This window comes from Chrysemys picta, chromosome 11 (genome assembly GCF_011386835.1).
Source record: "Chrysemys picta bellii isolate R12L10 chromosome 11, ASM1138683v2, whole genome shotgun sequence".
NCBI classification, from domain to species: Eukaryota; Metazoa; Chordata; order Testudines; family Emydidae; genus Chrysemys; species Chrysemys picta.
Genome location: NC_088801.1, coordinates 16,065,304 through 16,083,263, shown reverse-complemented (window position 1 = coordinate 16,083,263; position 17,960 = coordinate 16,065,304). Strand labels below are relative to the sequence as shown.

General features: G+C 44.4%; 1 protein-coding gene across 4 annotated transcripts in view; it reads left to right on the top strand.

The window, feature by feature from the left end:
* The first annotated feature begins 15,248 nt into the window (after positions 1–15,248).
* The window catches only part of DPP10 (dipeptidyl peptidase like 10), a 391,015-nt gene continuing 388,303 nt past the window's right edge, over positions 15,249–17,960 (top strand). For 2 of the 4 annotated variants that reach the window (XM_065561599.1, XM_065561598.1), the window contains exon 1: positions 15,249–16,146. In XM_065561599.1, the coding sequence (XP_065417671.1) occupies positions 16,078–16,146 (69 nt within the window). In that variant the 5' untranslated portion in view covers positions 15,249–16,077. The remainder of the gene's footprint in view (positions 16,147–17,960) is intronic. The other 2 variants (XM_024099766.3, XM_065561600.1) reach the window with 2 other exon arrangements.

Sequence of the window (17,960 nt, the reverse complement as noted above, 5' to 3'; positions counted from 1 at the left end):
AAGCAAATATGAAGTATGATAACTTTGTCAAAATCTACTGTGCTTTCCTACACAACTTCATAGTAATTATGACAATTAAAAATGAAAACAGAAGAAAATTGGTGTTAGTCTTTTAGCAAGCAATCCAAATATTACATATAGATCCATTGAAGGAACTTTGGATTTCGATTTTGGAAACTCCAGGGTTGCTTTAGTTTTGGATTCAGAGCCTATAGGAACATTACTTTCCAAGTTGCCAGGTTGATTTGTGCCTCTTAAAATACTAATTTACTTCTTTTGAATAATTCACATCCTACTTCTAGGAATTGCATGCCCGTTGGGTCGTGGGCATCAACAATTTTCTTCAACTGGGTCGCCAGAAAAAAAGTTTGAAAACCACTGCTCTAGACTGTATTGGGGCAACCTTAAACTCTGCCTCCACAAGGACATATCTGCTGACACACAGGTTCAGACCATGAGTGATATCATAGCTCTCATCACTAGCAACCCTCATGTACTAGTCAAAACATGTCTGTCCCTAGTCAGCCACATGGTCTCATGCACTCCACCTTCAGTGCCTTCAAGCTTGGCTACAGTCGGTATACTCCCCAAGCTGCTGTTCCATGAACCTCATGGTGACAGTCCTGATCAAGGTACTGTCCTCCCTTCTGTGGTGGACAAATCCACATCACACATGTTTGAGGGGTCTCCCTTTTCCACTCCTCTCCAGACAGAACCATCATTATAGCTGCATCCCTGCTAGGTTGGGGAGTACATATGAACAACTACACAGCTCAAGGGCCATGGGCACCTTGAGAATCCAGGATACACATCAGTATCCTGGAACTATGAGCAGTACGGAGGGCATGAATCCTTTCTTCCATTCATCCTCTCTCCCCATATCCTTATACTGTCAGACAACACTATCAATGAGCAAGGGGGAGTGATATTGGTCTCTCTGCGTACAGAAGCAGTCAGTCTCTGGCATTGGTGTATCAACAATCACATCACCCTATCAGCAGCCTAGCTTTCAGGAAAGTTGAATGTGTTCACAGATTCCTTCAGAAGACAGTTTGCAATTGACCTCAAGGGGAACTTCATGACATTGTACTGCACAACATTTTCATTCTATGGGAAATCCCAACCAGAGATTTAGTCGCTTCTCAAACAAACAACAAACACACCACATATTGCTCCAGATGAGCTCTAGGTCATTACTTCCAGAGCAATGCTCTGCTTCTTTCCTGGTCAGATCGGTTCAATTATGGCTTCCCTCCACTGCTGCTTCTGGCATGAGTCCTATACAAGATCCGACAAGATAGAGAAAGGGTCATCTTGATTGCCCCTTTCTGGCCCAAACAGTTCTGGTTCCCCAATCTCTTGTGCATATAATCCCACTCACCAATTACCCTCCTGATGTTCCCCGAGCTCATGACAAACTGAAAAAGCAAGTTCAAACACCCCAATCCATGACCGCTCCACGTGTTACTTGGAGGGGCATCATCCCTAGAACATTTGTGCTCCTCAGCCATACGAGACATCCTCTCTAATAGCAGAAAGGACTCCACTAGGAAATGTTACCTAGCTAAATGGAAAGGTTTCTCATCTTGGACACAGCAAAGAGGCATCGTACCAGAGCCTGAAGATATTCCGCTCATCTTAGACTAATCCTATGTTTAAAGACACCAGGTCTATCCATCAGCTCTTTACGAGTGTACTTAGTGGCGATGGTACATACTTCCCACCTAATCAGGGCTACTCGGTTTCTTCACACCCACTAACCAATAGATTCTGTAGAGGCTTAATAAGGACTTTCCCACTTAGAAGATTCCAACCTAATGGGACTTGAATCTCATTTTTTCAGCACTAAGAGACACTCCCCCTCTTTGCTCCATGTCCCTCCATGAAAGTTGTTCTTGTAGTTATCACGTCCGTGAGAAGGGTTGGCAATCTGGGAGCCATGATGGCAGACCCTCGCTACGCTGTATTTCATATAGATAAAGATTTTCTGCATCTACATCCAAAATTTATTCCTAAAGTAGTTTTGGAATTTCACCTTAATGAATCCATTCACTTACCTGTAAACCACACACTGAAGAACAAAAAGTACCCTCCCTCAACATTCAACAAGCCTTGGCCTTTTACCTGCTGAGAACAAAATCAATCAAGAAATCCCTGAGGCTGTTTGTCACTATACGAGAGAAAGAGTCAGAGGGCACACCATCTCCACCCAGAGATTCTCCAAATGGATATCTGGCTGAATTCTACTCTGTCGGCTCTCCAGCCTTCCCTGCACAAGGGAGTACAAGCTCATTCCACTAGATCACACACAACTATGACATCTTTTCAGGAGGCACCCCTTCTGGACATCTGTAAAGCAGCCACATGGAGCTCCATTCATATGTTTGCAAGACATTTTGCTCTGATATAGGACTTGGCTGCTGATGTCTCCTTCGAGATGTCAGTTTTCTGCTCAACCCTACTGTCCATGTCCTCTCACCTTCTCCCACTAAGGTACTACTTGTCAATCACCCACAGTGGAATACAATAGGGACCATCACTCAAAGAAGAATAAGAAGAGGAAGTTACTTACATGTAACTGGAGTTTTTTTGAGATGTGTGGTCCCTTTCTGTATTCCACTACCTGCCCTCCGTCCCTTCTACATTGAATCCTGTCTGATTCGAAGTAGAGAAGGAACTGGAGAGGTGGCCAGTGCTCTGTGCCCTTTATCACCTGAGTCCAAGACACAAGGTGAACCAGGGTACATGTGCAACGCAGACAAATAGACACTAGTTTCAAATTCTCCAGCTCCGGGTGCATGGTGCGCATGTGTAACTTGCAGTGGAATACAGATAGGGACCACACCTTGAAGAACCTCAAGTTACAGGTAGGTAACTTCTTCTTTTGTACCTCCACATGAGTTGTAGCTCTAGAGGCTCCCCCACCAGCTGGTCTCTTGCAGAGGGGATATCTCTGGGATGCTGAGGCTCTGCTGAAAAGATTATCTATTCTTACTCCAGACAGTGGAATTCACCCCCAAAATGTGCATCTACCTAGCTCACACTTTCCTACCCACTCCTGGCCACAGATTTTGGGCCAGCAGGAATCCAGAGGAGGGGGCATACTGCAATGGTGGTTGACCCGCCTCCTTGAATGTAAAAGCGGAAGGACCTATGTGCAGAGAGGACCCTCCACTTGAGTACCAGAGAGGCAGGGGAATGATCCCATTGTTAGTTTTTACTCAGTCTTCACTCAAGCAAATTCTCATTGGTTTCAATGATTTTGTCTGAATAATAATTTGGTCCAAAGACCTCATGATGTTGGTCCAATTATGATCATTTTATTTATAAAATACCATCACATACCTCCTGTGAAAGGGTGGTAGAGACGCTGCAATATGACATTATATATGTAAAAAAAATCAACATTTGTTTTTGAAAGCTCACTTAAAATTCAGAAAAAAATAAAGCCGAGTGAATGTGCCTAAATTCAAGAATAAAAGGAATAAAATGAGTAGAGGCAAAGGTGATACATATGGGGACGAGTGGTTACATAACAAATATAATCTTATTAGAAGTAAGATGATTGTTATTTTTTAAGTTGGGAAGAATGGGCTGAATGTGATATCAACAGTAGAAGTACATTTTGCGTTCTAGTATTTATTATTTGTTGAGTGCCAACTATGTTGTTGGGCATTTATGCTTTTTGCTGTGCTTTTTTGCACAAGAGCTGCATACTGAACATCATGGAGAGACAACAGTTTTTCACCACTTTTAGCCCATTGACTGAGACTCTGGAACCAATTCTGATCTCTGCCTTAAGAGGCTTCAGTCACCCGACAGCCTATGTTGTCACAGTGCAATCTGTAAACAGCTGGTGAAGTATGAGTGCAGATACCCATCAGAAGAAGTTTGAAAGAGTAGGTCTTAAAATATTGTTATAATGTGGCATCATATAAGGGTTTGTTTGTTTTTTACAGTAAAGTTAAGAAAATAGTGAATATATGGAGATATACCTATCTCAGAGAACTGGAAGGGACCTTGAAAGGTCATTGAGTTGAGTTGAGTCCAGTCCCCTGCCTTCACTAGCAGGACCAAGTACTGATTTTGCCCCAGATCCCTAAATGGCCCCCTCAAGGATTGAACTCTCAACCCTGGGTTTAGCAGGCCAATGCTCAAACCACTGAGCTATCTGTCTTTCCCCCCAGTTGTGCCTCAGGATTTTACTCCCATCTTCTAAGCATAACCTTTTCTTGAATGTAGAAATTGTGCTAATGTCTCACTCCAGTGCAAAGATGTGACCCATTTAGTTCACTCTTCTTGCATGTGCACAGCTACATAAACATTTCCATTGAGTGATTTTTGGAAAATAATCTAAATATTTTATAAATGCATTTCCCTTGTGTGGATAAATACCTATTCACCAACAAAATACACGAAGTAAGCATTTTAAAAACAGTGATATTGGTTTAGAGTGAGTCTGCTACACAATTAGAAGATCAAAAAATATTAGAACATATGAAATTGTGTATTGTAGCTGATCTCCATGGGTAAAAGGCTGATACCCATTTTGGAACATGAGTTAATGTAACATGGTCTAGTGGATAGTGAACAGGAATGAGAGTTTTGAAATTTGGCATCTATTCCTGCTACTGCCTTCCTCTCAACCCCATTTTAAACTTGCCAAATCACTTAACTTTCTTTCTGGAAGTGGGCTGTTTATAGCACCCTAGCGTGTATTGTATGAGACAGCTGTTTGTAAAGTGCTCTGAGATCCTTACATGAGCAGTGTTATAGAAATGTTCAGTATTGATTATTTGATTTATGAGTGTGGTGTTAATCCAGGAAACCAAATTACTGGGTAGAAGATTGAGGCATATTGATGATTGTTTGATTTGATTGAGTGGCCAACACGGCACTCGTGGATGAGTAAAACGAGAAAGGCATGTCACTCATTCCCTTGCTGCTGTGACATTAACCCCAGTGTTGGGGAAGGGATGGGAGTCATTGCACTCCCTGTCTAACAACTGAGGATGGCTGCCTCAGACACATACCTGAACTAATGGTTGATGCAGCGAAATCTTTGTCCGGGCAGGACAGTTGCATCAGTCATCATCTGCCATAGCCATTGCTCCCAAACGTATTTTCAGTCATTCACATCCTGGAAAATGTGTGGATGGAAGTTATTAAAAGTGAATGATAAAGCAAAAATTAAAATGGAGTTAATCCTGGGCTGATTATATGAATATCCCCACTTACATGTCTGTGAAGGAGCAAGAGGCCCATTATAGTCTAGACTCCTAGAGTTCTGGTGCAATTATGCACCACATCCCTATTGGCAAATTCACCTTGATTTTTTCACTCCATATCTGCTATGCAGTGTATGTTTGTCCCCTGACCCACTCATAGGATGAAATGGCATTATAAATATATTGAAACAAGCTATGAGAGATTAGAGCTCATTGGGAATAAAAACATAAAACAAACTACTTTTTTTTTCTTTCAAAAAAACCAAAATAAAAAACCACAGAACGTGTTGAGCTCTTTCTAACTAGCTCTGTCAGAGACCTAAAACTGCTATGAACTAATGAAATCCCACTGGCAAGCAGGGAGAGACACAGCACTTCTCTGAGACTACTTTAAGGCATAGGTGAAGTTGGCATTTGTGGGATTCAAATAATTAACATGGGACACTTTGACCATCACATTGCACATGTCTTTGTACATCTCTTTTTGTGTTGGAAGGTGACATAGCGTAACTTCTGAATTCATAAATTATTCAGTAACAAGAGGCAGATGTCATGGGGATGAAACCATGATTTGTGTCCTTTTGTAATAAATTATTCCTTAAAGCACTTCTCAAAGACACACACTGGTGTACACTGATTGTGCATTTTATTGGTTAAAGAGTGGTATTTTGAAATGTAGCTTGGCTCTGTTTGCATTAGTGCTGAAATATTTGCATATGTATTTAATACATTCTGTGATCTTTCCTGTTGGAATATATTTGCATTTATTTGTATTAACTCAATGTTTGCATTGATTGTTTTTCTAAAACAAGGCAAGAAGAGAAAAACATGTTTATAATTTATTCACAAAGAAAATAGGCTTGCAGTAGAACAGCTATTTGAATATAATGTATTTTTGAATACAGAGGACAATTTGTTTATTTCCTCTACCAGCAAGAGAATTTCCTCAACTACATAGTTCAATTGTTCTAAAGGAGTCATCAACATTTAAGAGCATGCTGTACAAAAATATGTTCTGCCAGAACCTCAGCTGGTACAAATCATGGTAGTTCCACTGAGTTGAATGAAGCTACATTGATTTACACCAGCGGAGGATCTGGACCACTATTTTCTTTAATTCTTGTAGACCCAAAGATCTACTTAAAAACACTAGCTGAATGCTACCATTTTTGATATACTTATTGGTTTTTGAGGTTGCATTACTTTCATGTATTTTACATTTATTTTTATAATTGGCAAGATTCCTTTTTATCAATGTACAGTAGTTTTACAGGAATTAAGAAAGGTGAACATTAATAAGATGTGATTTCAATAGAGTGATACAAGGGAAATAAATCAACCCTTAAATCAGCTGTGATCTTTGTGGATTTCATAAACTGAGCAGGACTGGACTACATTGGGACTATAGATAGTAAGGTAGGATTGGTGATTCAGAAGATGCATTAAGGTACAAGGGGGCACTGCTGCTGGTGGGTAAGCTATAAAACTGAGGTCTTGACTACCTGAGGTCTTTAAAAATTCCACGGACTTTGGGTGATAATAGAAATGATAGCTCTGGTGTCAAGACCAAATTCCAATTGAACAATTACATTTTCTCACCAGATTCCCGTATAGTTTCATTTGAACGAGGTATTCTTCACTCTGCACCCTGACCTGTTAGTAGATTTTCTGTGCAATTTCTAAAGGCTAACAATTTCACTTGTGGTCTAAGTGATCCAATTCCTGGCCCTAATGCTGAAAAAACTTTCATAGAATCATAGAACTGGAAGTGACCTTGAGAGGTCATCTAGTCCAGTCGTGGCAGGACTAATTATCTAGACCATTCCTGGCAGATGTTTGTCTAACCTGCTCTTAAAAGTCACCAATGATGGAGATTCCACAACTTCCCTAAGCAATTTATTCCAGTGCTCAACCCACCTGACAGTTAGGAAGATTTTCCTAATGTCCAACCTAAACCTCCCTTGCTGCAATTTAAGCCCATTGCTTCTTGTCCTATCCTCGTAGGTTAAGAAAAACAATTTTTTCCCCTCCTCCTTAAAGCAACCTTTTACATACTTGAAAACTGTTATCATTTTCCCACTCAGTCTTCTCCTTTCCAGACTAAACAAACCCAGTTTTTTCAATCTTTCCTCATATGGTCATGTTTTCTAGACCTTTTAATTATTTTTGTTGCTCTTTTCTGGACTTTCTCCAATGTGTCCATATCTTTACAGAAACAGGGCGCCCAGAACTGGACACAATACTCCAGTTGAGGCCTGAGTAGAGCGGAAGAATTACTTCTTCTGTCTTGCTTACAAAACTTCTGCTAATACATCCCAGAATGATGTTCACTTTTTTTGCAACAGCGTTACATTATTGACTCACATTTAGCCTGTGGTCCACTATGATCCACAGATCCCTTTCCACAGTACTCCTTCCTAGGCAGTCATTTCCCATTTTGTATATGTGCAACTGATTGGTCCTTGCTAAATGGAGTACTTTGCATTTGTCCTTATTGAATTTCATCCTATTTACTTCAGATCATTTCTCCAGTTTGTCCAGATCATTTTGAATTTTAATCCTATCTTCCAAGCATTTGCAATCCCTCCCACCTTGGTATCGCCCACAAACTTTATAAGTGTACTCTCTATGCCATTATCAAAATCACTGATGAAGATATTGAACCGAAACAGACCCAGAATTGATCCCTGCGGGACCCCACTCATTATGCCCTTCCAGCATAGAATAATAGAATTTTAGGGTTGGAAGAGACCTCAGGAGGTCATCTAGTCCAATCCCCTTCTCAAAGCAGGACCAACACCAACTAAATCATCCCAGCCAGGGCTTTGTCAAGCTGGACCTTAAAAACCTCTAAGGATGGAGATTCCACCACCTCCCTAGGGAACCCATTCCAGTGCTTCACCACCCTCCTAGTGAAATAGTGTTTCCTAATATCCAACCTAGACCGTCCCCGCTGCAGCTTGAGACCATTGCTTCTTGTTCTGTCATCTGCTATCATTGAGAATAGCCGAGCTCCATCCTCTTTGGAACCGCCCTTCAATTACTTGAAGGCTGCTATCAAATCCCCCCTCACTCTTCTCTTACTCAGACTAAATAACCACAGTTCTCTCAGCCTCTCCTCGTAAGTCATGTGTCCCAGCCCCGTAATCATTTTCGTTGCACTCCACTGGACTCTCTCCAATTTGTCCACATCCCTTCTGTAGTGGGGGGACCAAAACTGGATGCATTACTCCAGGTGTGGCCTCACCAGTGTCGAATAGAGGGGAATAATCACTTCCCTTGATCTGCTGGCAGTGCTCCTACTAATACAGCCCAATATGCTGTTGGCCTTCTTGGCAACAAGGGCACACTGCTGACTCATATCCAGCTTCTCGTCCACTGTAAGCCCCAGGTTCTTTTCTGCAGATCTGCTGCTTAGCCAGTCAGTCTCCAGCCTGTAGAGGTGCATGGGATTCTTCCTTCCTAAGTGCAGGACTCATGACAGCATGACTATGATCCAGTGATAACTACTTTCTAGGAACGGTTTTCCAACCAGTTTTGCACCCACCTTATAGTAGCTCCATTTAGGTTGCATTTCCCTAGTTCATTTAAGTAAATGGAAGTTTTGACTGAATAATAATTGCACAGTGGGATCCAATGTTTGTAAAGTGCCTTGGAATCTTTGGCTAAAAAGGCTGTATTAAGTATCATTTATTAACAAATACTAAATGGTGTTAAGCGGAATACAGTCTACACTGCCATTCTACCATGCACTGTTCATCTTGCCACTGATAAGAAAACAACACCAAGAAGAAATATGTTTTATTTTAAATCGATCCACTGTGGCTTAATTTTAACACGGGGCAAAATTGTGACATAGAGTGGAGTAAACTTAGCTTTCAGCTCCAAGTTAGTCAGCAAATGGATGTGAGTAGCAAAGGAATATAACACACCAATGAAGCATTGTATGGATGTCTAATTTTAGTGAAAATTTACTTCCATGAAGGAGGACAGAAGGGGGGAAGTACAGAAGGATAAAGAACAGTGTGCTAGCCAAATAAAGGGTACATCCAGGGGAACATCCCACCTAAATCTCTCCTGAAGTTTTTCATGCAACTAAAGAAGGGTGTAATAAAAAACCTGGAGCAATGTAGACATTGCTCTTGGCAGCACGCTGTTCTGTTCCCATTTTTGAACTGGGCCCATATGGCAGAAATAAAGAAGATACATACAATCTATTTTCAAGTTATATTAAAAAAATATGGATTTTAGAGTATCTTCCAGTTCCCAGGTACCTTTGACTGACCGGCTGAAGGCCTGATTCTTCCCTTCCTTACCTCCAGGGGCGTCTCCAGGCACCAGCGCACCAAGCAGTGCCTGGGGCGGCAAGCTGTGAGGGGAGGCCTGCCGGTCGCTGTGAGGGCGGCAATCAGGCTGCCTTCGGTGGTATGCCTGCGGGAGGTCCTCCGGTCCCGCAGTTTCGGCGGCAATTTAGCGGCGGGTACACCGAAGGCGTGGGACCGCCGGACCTCCCGCAGGCATGCCACCGAAAGCTGCCTGACTGCTGTGCTTGGGGCAGCAAAATATATAGAGCTGCCCCTGCTTACCTCATTTCTATCATTGCCAAGTGGTAAATGGCTGGGCAAGTAGTGAAGAATCAGGCCTTACATCTTCTTGAGATTGCATCTGGCTGGGGTAATCTACAATCAGTAGGTCTGATTCTGTTCTCCCAGACACTAGTGTAAATTAAGGGCAACTCCATTGCAGTCAGTAGAGTTGCATTGGTCCATCTGAGTGCAAAATCAGGCCCAGTATGTTAGCTGCAACTTTCTCTGAGCTGACATTACTCTACTTTAAAATAAAATGTGAGACAATGCCACATAGCAGGCTGAACAATACACATGTTAGGAATGAGTTTGTAGAAAATGCTTCCAGTTTTTAGTAACACCTACTGAACTTTTGAGAATTGATTTTGCAATATACAAACAGATCAATAACAGATGCTGACATGATTTTTACAGTTCAAATGCTAAAATATTAAACTAGGAATAATTTTATGAACTCCATCAACGCTAGCTTCAAATGTTTGTGTATAGAGATTGCCTTATCTACTTAATGCCCTCCAATAAACATAGTTAGCAATGGGCTGAAACTGTGGTGTGACTAGAATAGATTCGCCCTTCGAAATCAAAAATCTATGCTATTATCAAGGTAAAAAGAAATGAGGGTGATCAGACATGGTGTATACTATATTACACAATGCAATTTTGGTGATACACTTTATGTCCATGTCTTCATCTAGAACAGAGGAGAGACCTGCAAAGCAACCACCTTTCTACTAATAATGAAAAGCCATTCTTACTGATAAACTGTACCTTTGCAGGCTAAGCCTAAACCTACACTTTCTATGCTAGCAAACCCCCCACGGAAGTAGGGCAGTTGGAGTATTGCCTGCTGTCACAGCTTCAGATCTGGCAAGTGTACCTGTAGTCCCCCTCCATGGTCCCTCAAGGGCACCCACTTAAAGGTTTCTGGATCCCAGCCATCACCTCTTTTGCACAAAGACCCGTCTCTCTCTCTCTCATGACTGGATTTTTCCAAGCTGCATATTTCCTTGCCTACACTGATATTCCTACTAAGTCAGACTGCCTAAACAGGCCAGTGGCTATGCTTTGCTTTCTTGCTGAAGGTTATGAACAGTGTAATTGCCTGCAGTTACAAGTTACCACACAGCTCTTTCTAAGCAAGCACATTTATTCTTAAGGTGAAAGCATTACTGAGAAAACACCATAAATACTACACACTAACATGATTGTTACTCGTATGTCACTCATTTTAGGATTGTTTCTAGTCTGAAATGTGTATCCCATCACTTACTATCAATTTACATCTCACTTGAACCAACCTGTGGAACTCCTTGCCAGAGGGGATGTTGCGAAGGTAACAAGGTATAACTGGGTTCAAAGAAGAATTAGATAAGTGTATGGAGGATAGCATGGGGTTACATCTCTAACCATCAATGGCTATTAGCCAAGATGGTTAGAGATGCAACCCCATGCTCTGGGTGTCCCTAAACCGCTGACTGTCAGATGCTGGATCTGGATGATGGGATGGATCACTTGATAATTGCTCTGTTCTGCTCATCCTTTCTGATGCATCTGGCACTGATCACTGTTGGAAGACAAAATACTGGGTTAGATAGACCAGCGTTTCTCAAACTGGGGTCCACTGGGACCTCCAGGGGGTCCATGGGCCCTGCTGAGAAACTCCTCCTCCTCCATCCCAGCATGCTGCGGAACAGGCTTCCTACCTTCTCTGGCCCCATGCTGCCTCACCACCCACCTAGGAGCCACTGCCAGAGGGAGCTGCCCGAGGTAAGCACCGCTCAACTGGAGCCCCCACTCCCTCCTGCACCCCAACTCCCTGCGCCAGCCTGGTGAAAGTGAATGAGGGTGGGGGGATGGAGTGAGTGGGGGGTGGGGCCTAAGAGAAGGGGCGGGGAAGTGGCATGGCCTCAGGGAAGGGGCAGGGCAAAGCTGAGCTTTGGGACTCCTGAAATTTTTTAAATCAAAACGGGGGGTCCTCTGGTTGCTAAAGTTTGAGAACCACTGAGATAGACCATTGTTCTGACCCAGTATGCCCATTCTTATTTTTGGTCTGGGTCAAATTATTATTATTATTTTCTGTATTTATTCTTTGTATCACTATAGTGTCTAGGTGCCTTGGATGTGGACTTCTGAATTTTGATTCAGAAAAAGACAGTCACATAGAACTGAAATGTGTCAGTTTGTTTTGTATTCTCAAAACAGCAGCATGACTCATGAACCAACATTTTTAAAGGTGTTTTTAAAGTAATGATAAAGGGTATAATCCATTGATATAACTGGGAGTCTTTCAAGTGATGTCTAGGATCTTTAGATCAGGTCTAAACAGCATAGGGCCTGATCCTTCAACCTTTATCCATGTAAAAAAAAAAATCCTGACTTAAGCAAGTAGTTCTATTGATTGAGGGTGTTCCAGAGAAGGCAACATACATGGCCTTTAACAAAACTGACACTGCACATCTTACACTGCTTGAGTGATAAAACCAGGCAAGTCAGAATACATGTGATTGGGCTTTGATTAGTACAGCTGCATCCAGCAAGCTGCGACTAAAACTAAATATATTGTGACCGCCAGCATCCTTTGCCTCATTGATTAATAGTGGCACTCCAGCAACATGGAAGACATTCAAAACAACAAGTTTAAAGGAACCAAAACATGGTTCTAAAACACAAAACATACACAATTAAAACAGTAAAATTAAAAACTTCATTATCTAATAAAGGGGTTCAATAATTGTTGAAGTAATGTTCACTAGAAATGTACCGTAAGGGGCATGATTATGTAGGTGTGGATTTTAGGATTTATTATTATTTGTATTACACTAGCACCTAGAGGCCACAATCAAAATGAAGGTCCCATTGTACTATACCTGTATGGACAAATAATCTCTGCCTTGGAGAGTGTAAAGCCTAGAGGTAGGATCAGGGGAAGGGATTCAATATGAAGGCAAAGTAATAAGGGTGATGTTTGACAGCTGTCATGTTGATTCACTTTTCTTTTTCTTTGTGTGTGGTACATGTGTGAGGGGTTCCTCCCAGGCTGCCACCTGGAACTAGGACACCACTAAGCCCCCCTGACGCACCAGCTTGGGCTCCCTTTTACACTGTTCTGCTGTGACAAGCTGCAATGCCCTCTCTAGCCTGCACTTTCACCAGCATACATAGAGGTAGGGACACACCCAGCTGCAGTTACATGCAGACAGGCTCTCTGACCAACCCCTGCATGGGAAGGCTACAACTAGGGCAGCTACCAGCTCTTCAGGCACGCAGCCCCTCTGGAGTATAAACCCAAAATTATAACCTCTTGCACTGCACAAGGAACTGTACAGCATCAGCTCATAAAATTCACCCTCTCCCTCAATGTGGAGAGGAATATGTAACAGCCTTTTGCCCCTGAGTTATGAATCCCAACTGGTTTAGACAGAGCAAAAACAAGTTTATTAACTACAAAATATAGATTTTAAGTGATAGTAAACAGATCAAAGCAGATTATCTAGCAAATAAACAAAAAAATAAACTAAACTTAATATACTGAATAGATTGGATACGAATAGCAGTTTCTCACCCAAAGAGATGATGCAAGCAGGCTGCAGATTCTTAAGGGGCAAGCTGCACTTGCTTACAGCTTGGAATGCCCAGGTGTTCCATTCACAGGCTAAAAATCCCTTTAGTCTGGGTCCCGCACTTCCCCCAGTTCAGTTTTTGTTCCTCAGGTGTTTCCAGGAGTCTTCTTGAGTGGGGAATGAAGAACACCAGATGATGTCCTTCCCCACCTTATATAGCTTTGGCATATAGGGCGGGAACCCTTTGTTGCAGAGTTTGGTTCCTAGTTCCCAGACCTGTCTGTGGAAAATTATTGAAGATGGAGTCTAGAGACACGTGGTCTCCTCACATGTCCCTGTGGAGTCATAGCAGTCACCACTCATAGGCTGTTTGGATGGTACTCAGGAAGGCTCCCTAGGTGGGAGATAAGCCTCTCCCAAGGCCTATTGTTTTCCTATGGCCCATTCCCCACGCACTGTTTAGAATGAAAGCATCTTGTCTAGTGGGCATTCCCCAGGTGTAATTACATTTGAAATGCAGACAATCAATATTCATAACTTCAGATACAAAAATGATGCATGAATACAAATAAGATAATCATATTCAGCAAATCATAACCTTTCCCATGACATCTCACATTACTTATCTTGCATAAAACACATCATAACTGTTATAATTATATCATACCAGTATCACCATGAAGAATATGGGGTGTAGTGTCACAGCATGCATACAAAAAGTGAGGCTGAAATGAGGTGGAATGGTGGAGGGGAAAACTTAATAGGAGAATGGGGGTAGGGAAGTTATGGTAATATAGAGCAGTGAGAAAGGAAGTGAGAGAGCATGGGAAGGAGAAGAGAATGAATGGTTCAGAGATGGTGTGGAAGGCGGAGAGAAGCTGTTGGAATGAACAGAGAGGAAATAAATGTCCAGACTGAAAACCATGGTAAGTAGTGGTTGATGATCTCACAGTGTTTGCAGCATATGCTGCTGTCCCCTTGTGGGGTCCCTTGGTGTGAGGGATGGGGAGTGCTGACTGGGCCTCATGCCCATTCCTGATGCCACTGCCTTGGGTCCTGTGGGCAACGGTGAAGTCTTTGGGTTCCTAAGTGCTGGCTCTGCCCTGGACCTCTGTTTCTCTCACATGTGGTTTATAGCAGACGCTGCTAAGGGCCTCATCCACCAATGTGTGTTCCCCCTGCTAATTCTGGTAGTGCAACAGCGTGAGGCCAAATCTATGGATGGATTAGTTAAAGTAGAATTGAGCAAAAGACTGCTGAAACCAGAGATAACCAGACAGCTTGGGCCTGATTTTCAGAGGTATTAAATAGCTGAACCTACCATTGATGTTAGCTAGAGGTGTAAGTGCTGTGTCCTTATGTCCAACATTGGACAGCCAAAAACTTGGGACTCCTCCAAAGCAGTGGCCACTTATGAATAGGCTGGTCACTGTGCAGAATCAAGGCTTCTCACCCTAGTTATGCATATTCCCCAGGTGTTGATCCTCAACTCTTCCAGCACCTGTTTATTTCCTGACAGCTGAAAGAGGGCCAAGCCTCTGGTAGCCTACTTTACACCTGTAAATCCTGTCGAAGGATTAGGGACCAACCCACCCCCAAACACCTGTGAACATGCCCCAAAGCCAAGTAAGGATTATACAGGCTATATAGGTAGTCTCAGATATGACTGTATAAGGGATACAACAAGCAACCTGAGAATTTGATCCATATCCCCAGCTCCAGCCCTTCTTTTCGGGCTGGGAAGGGCTGAGGCTGGGACTGCAAACCTCTGACTGCTTTTTTAACTTTGCCTCTGTGTGTGTGTGTGTGTGGGTGGGGGGGGGGTACAGCTTGTCAGATCCTGTTAAAGCCCAATCCGCAGCGCCCCCCAATCCATCCCAAAGAGCCCAGGAGCAGCTGCTCTTCGCTGCCCAAAGAGAGGATTTACCAGAGCTTTGTAGGGCCGGGCTTCCAGGAAGGCGGGCGAAGGTATCTGCAGCGGGGGACAGCCCCCAGCCCAAGCTGGCGGACTGGTCCTGCGGTGGGCGGCAGGAGCAGCCAGAGACCCGCCCCCGCGCTCTGGCTGGGGGCTTGGAGTGGTCTGTTCCCGCTGAGGAGGGAAGCGGAGTGTGACAGCGGCGCCTTGTTGCTCTGCCTGGCCATTGCTCCAGCGGTGCAGCCAGCGGCGCTCGGCGGCGGGACGCTGCTGCTGCTGCGAGGGGAGAGGCGCTAGGGCAGGGAGCCCCCGCTCCGTCTCCTCCGCACCTGCCTCGCCAAGGAGGGCTCTTCGGAGAGCCGCCGCCGCCGCTGCTGGAGGGGGCGCGCACACTGCAGTAATGCGAGACCATCCCCTCCTGGCGGGGAGGGGGAAGCCGGCCGAGTCCCAGCCCAGCCAGGTGTTCCGCTTCTGTCTGCGGCTGCCGGCCCAGAGCGCTCAGTGACCCGCCAGCTCGAGCCTCCGCTCGCTGCCCCTGGGCGCGCTTCCTATCGCTTGGCTTCGGCTGGAGGGGGGGTTGCGGTAGCTGGAGAGGAAGAGGGGGAGAGAGAAGCTGCTGCTCCTTGGTGCTCCTCTTCCCCCCCCCCCCGTCATTTGCTGCTGCTGCCGCTTTGCCAATTCAAGGCGAGCAGGGAAGCGGGTGTCATGCAATTGGTGCCCAGTGAAAGGTCTCCGAGGCTGAAGTACCCGTGAAAGGAAGTGCAGCGCAATCAAGCCGGCTCTGTGCAATGACAGCCATGAAGGAGCAGCAGGCAGCGCCGAACCCGGGCAGCCGGGGGAGCCAGCAGCAAGACCAGGTAAGAGTTTGTAGGAACTATTCCGTGGGCGGAGGGGGGGGAGAATCTCCCTCCTTGTCTCGCCCCTGTTCTCCCAAAGAGGCTTGAAGATTAACGTACGTTTCATGTGTGTACCCCCCCCCCCCATCACTGACTCCAGACGAAGTTGTAGCAAACGGTGGGTAAAAGTGCGGTCTGTGTGGCCAGGGAAACGCTGCCTCCTACGAGGTGTCGAGAGGCGCGGAGAGGGCAAGGGGCTGCCGCTTTGCTCTAGAGGGGACGGGGGCAGGTTGGCTGATTCAGCCGCCGCAAGAAAGAAACAGAGCGTTTGTGCCCTGGGGGTGGGGGGCTGCCTGGTTCGGGGGGATACAGCAGCCTTAGTGGCGTACTTTGTTCCCCTGCAGGCGAAGACTTTGGGGTAGGGGGGAACCTCCTTGGACGCATCATTAGCAGACGAAACTAAATATTCGAGTGACCTTTCCAAGCCTGTGAACAGAGCAGTGAGAGGGACCAGAAGCCTGTTAGCTGGGGGGAGGCTACAGCTACAGGGGCTTTGGGAGGTTGTTAATATATATTTTTTTAAGGAGTCCAGATTTGAAATGGGCTTCCAGGGTGTCTTGGCTGCGGTGCTGTGTCTGCTTCAGGGGGGTGCTGGAGAATTCAGAATGCAAGTCAGGGCTCCAGACTTGGATCATTGAGCTCCTGTATCATTCGAGGCGGTTTTGGTGTCATTTCCATAGTCTTCCCCCCTTTCCTCCCGGAGAGTCGTGCAGGACTTTGTGCTCTTGCTTCCCCAAGTTGCATGAAGTGAAATAAATACACGAAGTGATCAGTCTCTACAGATGTGTCATGTTTACATCAATTAGTGACTCTAAGTGGAGGCTGTCAGCTATTAGGTCATTGGATAATTATGGCACTCCAGAGAGGAGCAGGCTGATACTACCAGAGATGGTGCTGTACGCTCAAGATACGCTGGGAAACGGTGTAATTCTTTCCATGTCAGTCACTTTAGCTGCCAAGCGCTAGAAGTGGGACTGAAAGGAGTGTAATAAGCTTAAACATCCGGTACTGGGGTGCGGGAAACCGTTTAGGTTCTTTTCCTGCTCTCTAGATAGAAAGCAGAAAGGGCGATCCCTAGATCCGTGGGGAAGACTAGGGTCTTTAATACTGTGAGAATTCAACACCTCTGTTTTGCCTAGTGCTCCCCATATCCCTGTCTGTTCGCCCCCTTGGCAAATGTGTGAGCACTTTGGTTTGATGTAGAAGGCGAGAAAGATTATTTACTAGCCTTACAAATGTTAGAGCAGCATTTCATACAGCCTTTTCGAAGTCATGCCGCTAAAAGCCTTTGCACTGTGTTTGTTAATAAATGGGGCTATTTGGAACATTATGTGTCTCTCAGTACCATGCTTGTAATGACAGCATAGCAAGCAGTTTCAATATATAAAGGCTTGGCCAACCAAGTCTGTTAGCAGAAATCATCTTTCGGCATCAGAGAACCTTAAGTTTTCATAAACAGGCTGCTATTTCTCACTGATGCTCTTGGATGATGGTACCAATACATTAGAAAAGATTGGTCGTGTGAACACTCCCTCATGAAATCTCTGATCACTAACCTGTGACCCCAGATGGTTACTTCTGGTGCTGCAGAGTTTGAAATGGTGGGAGGAGGAGAGAAGAGCAAAGAACAGACTATAAATGCTGAAAATAGTGCACTTAACCTCATCAGTGTGTAGCTGAGTCCAGTTGATCACGATTTTGTATTGCCTGCAAAACACCTGAAATTTTGCAAACACATAAAGATTCTTTGTGAGGTTGCATTTTTTTTTACTGCT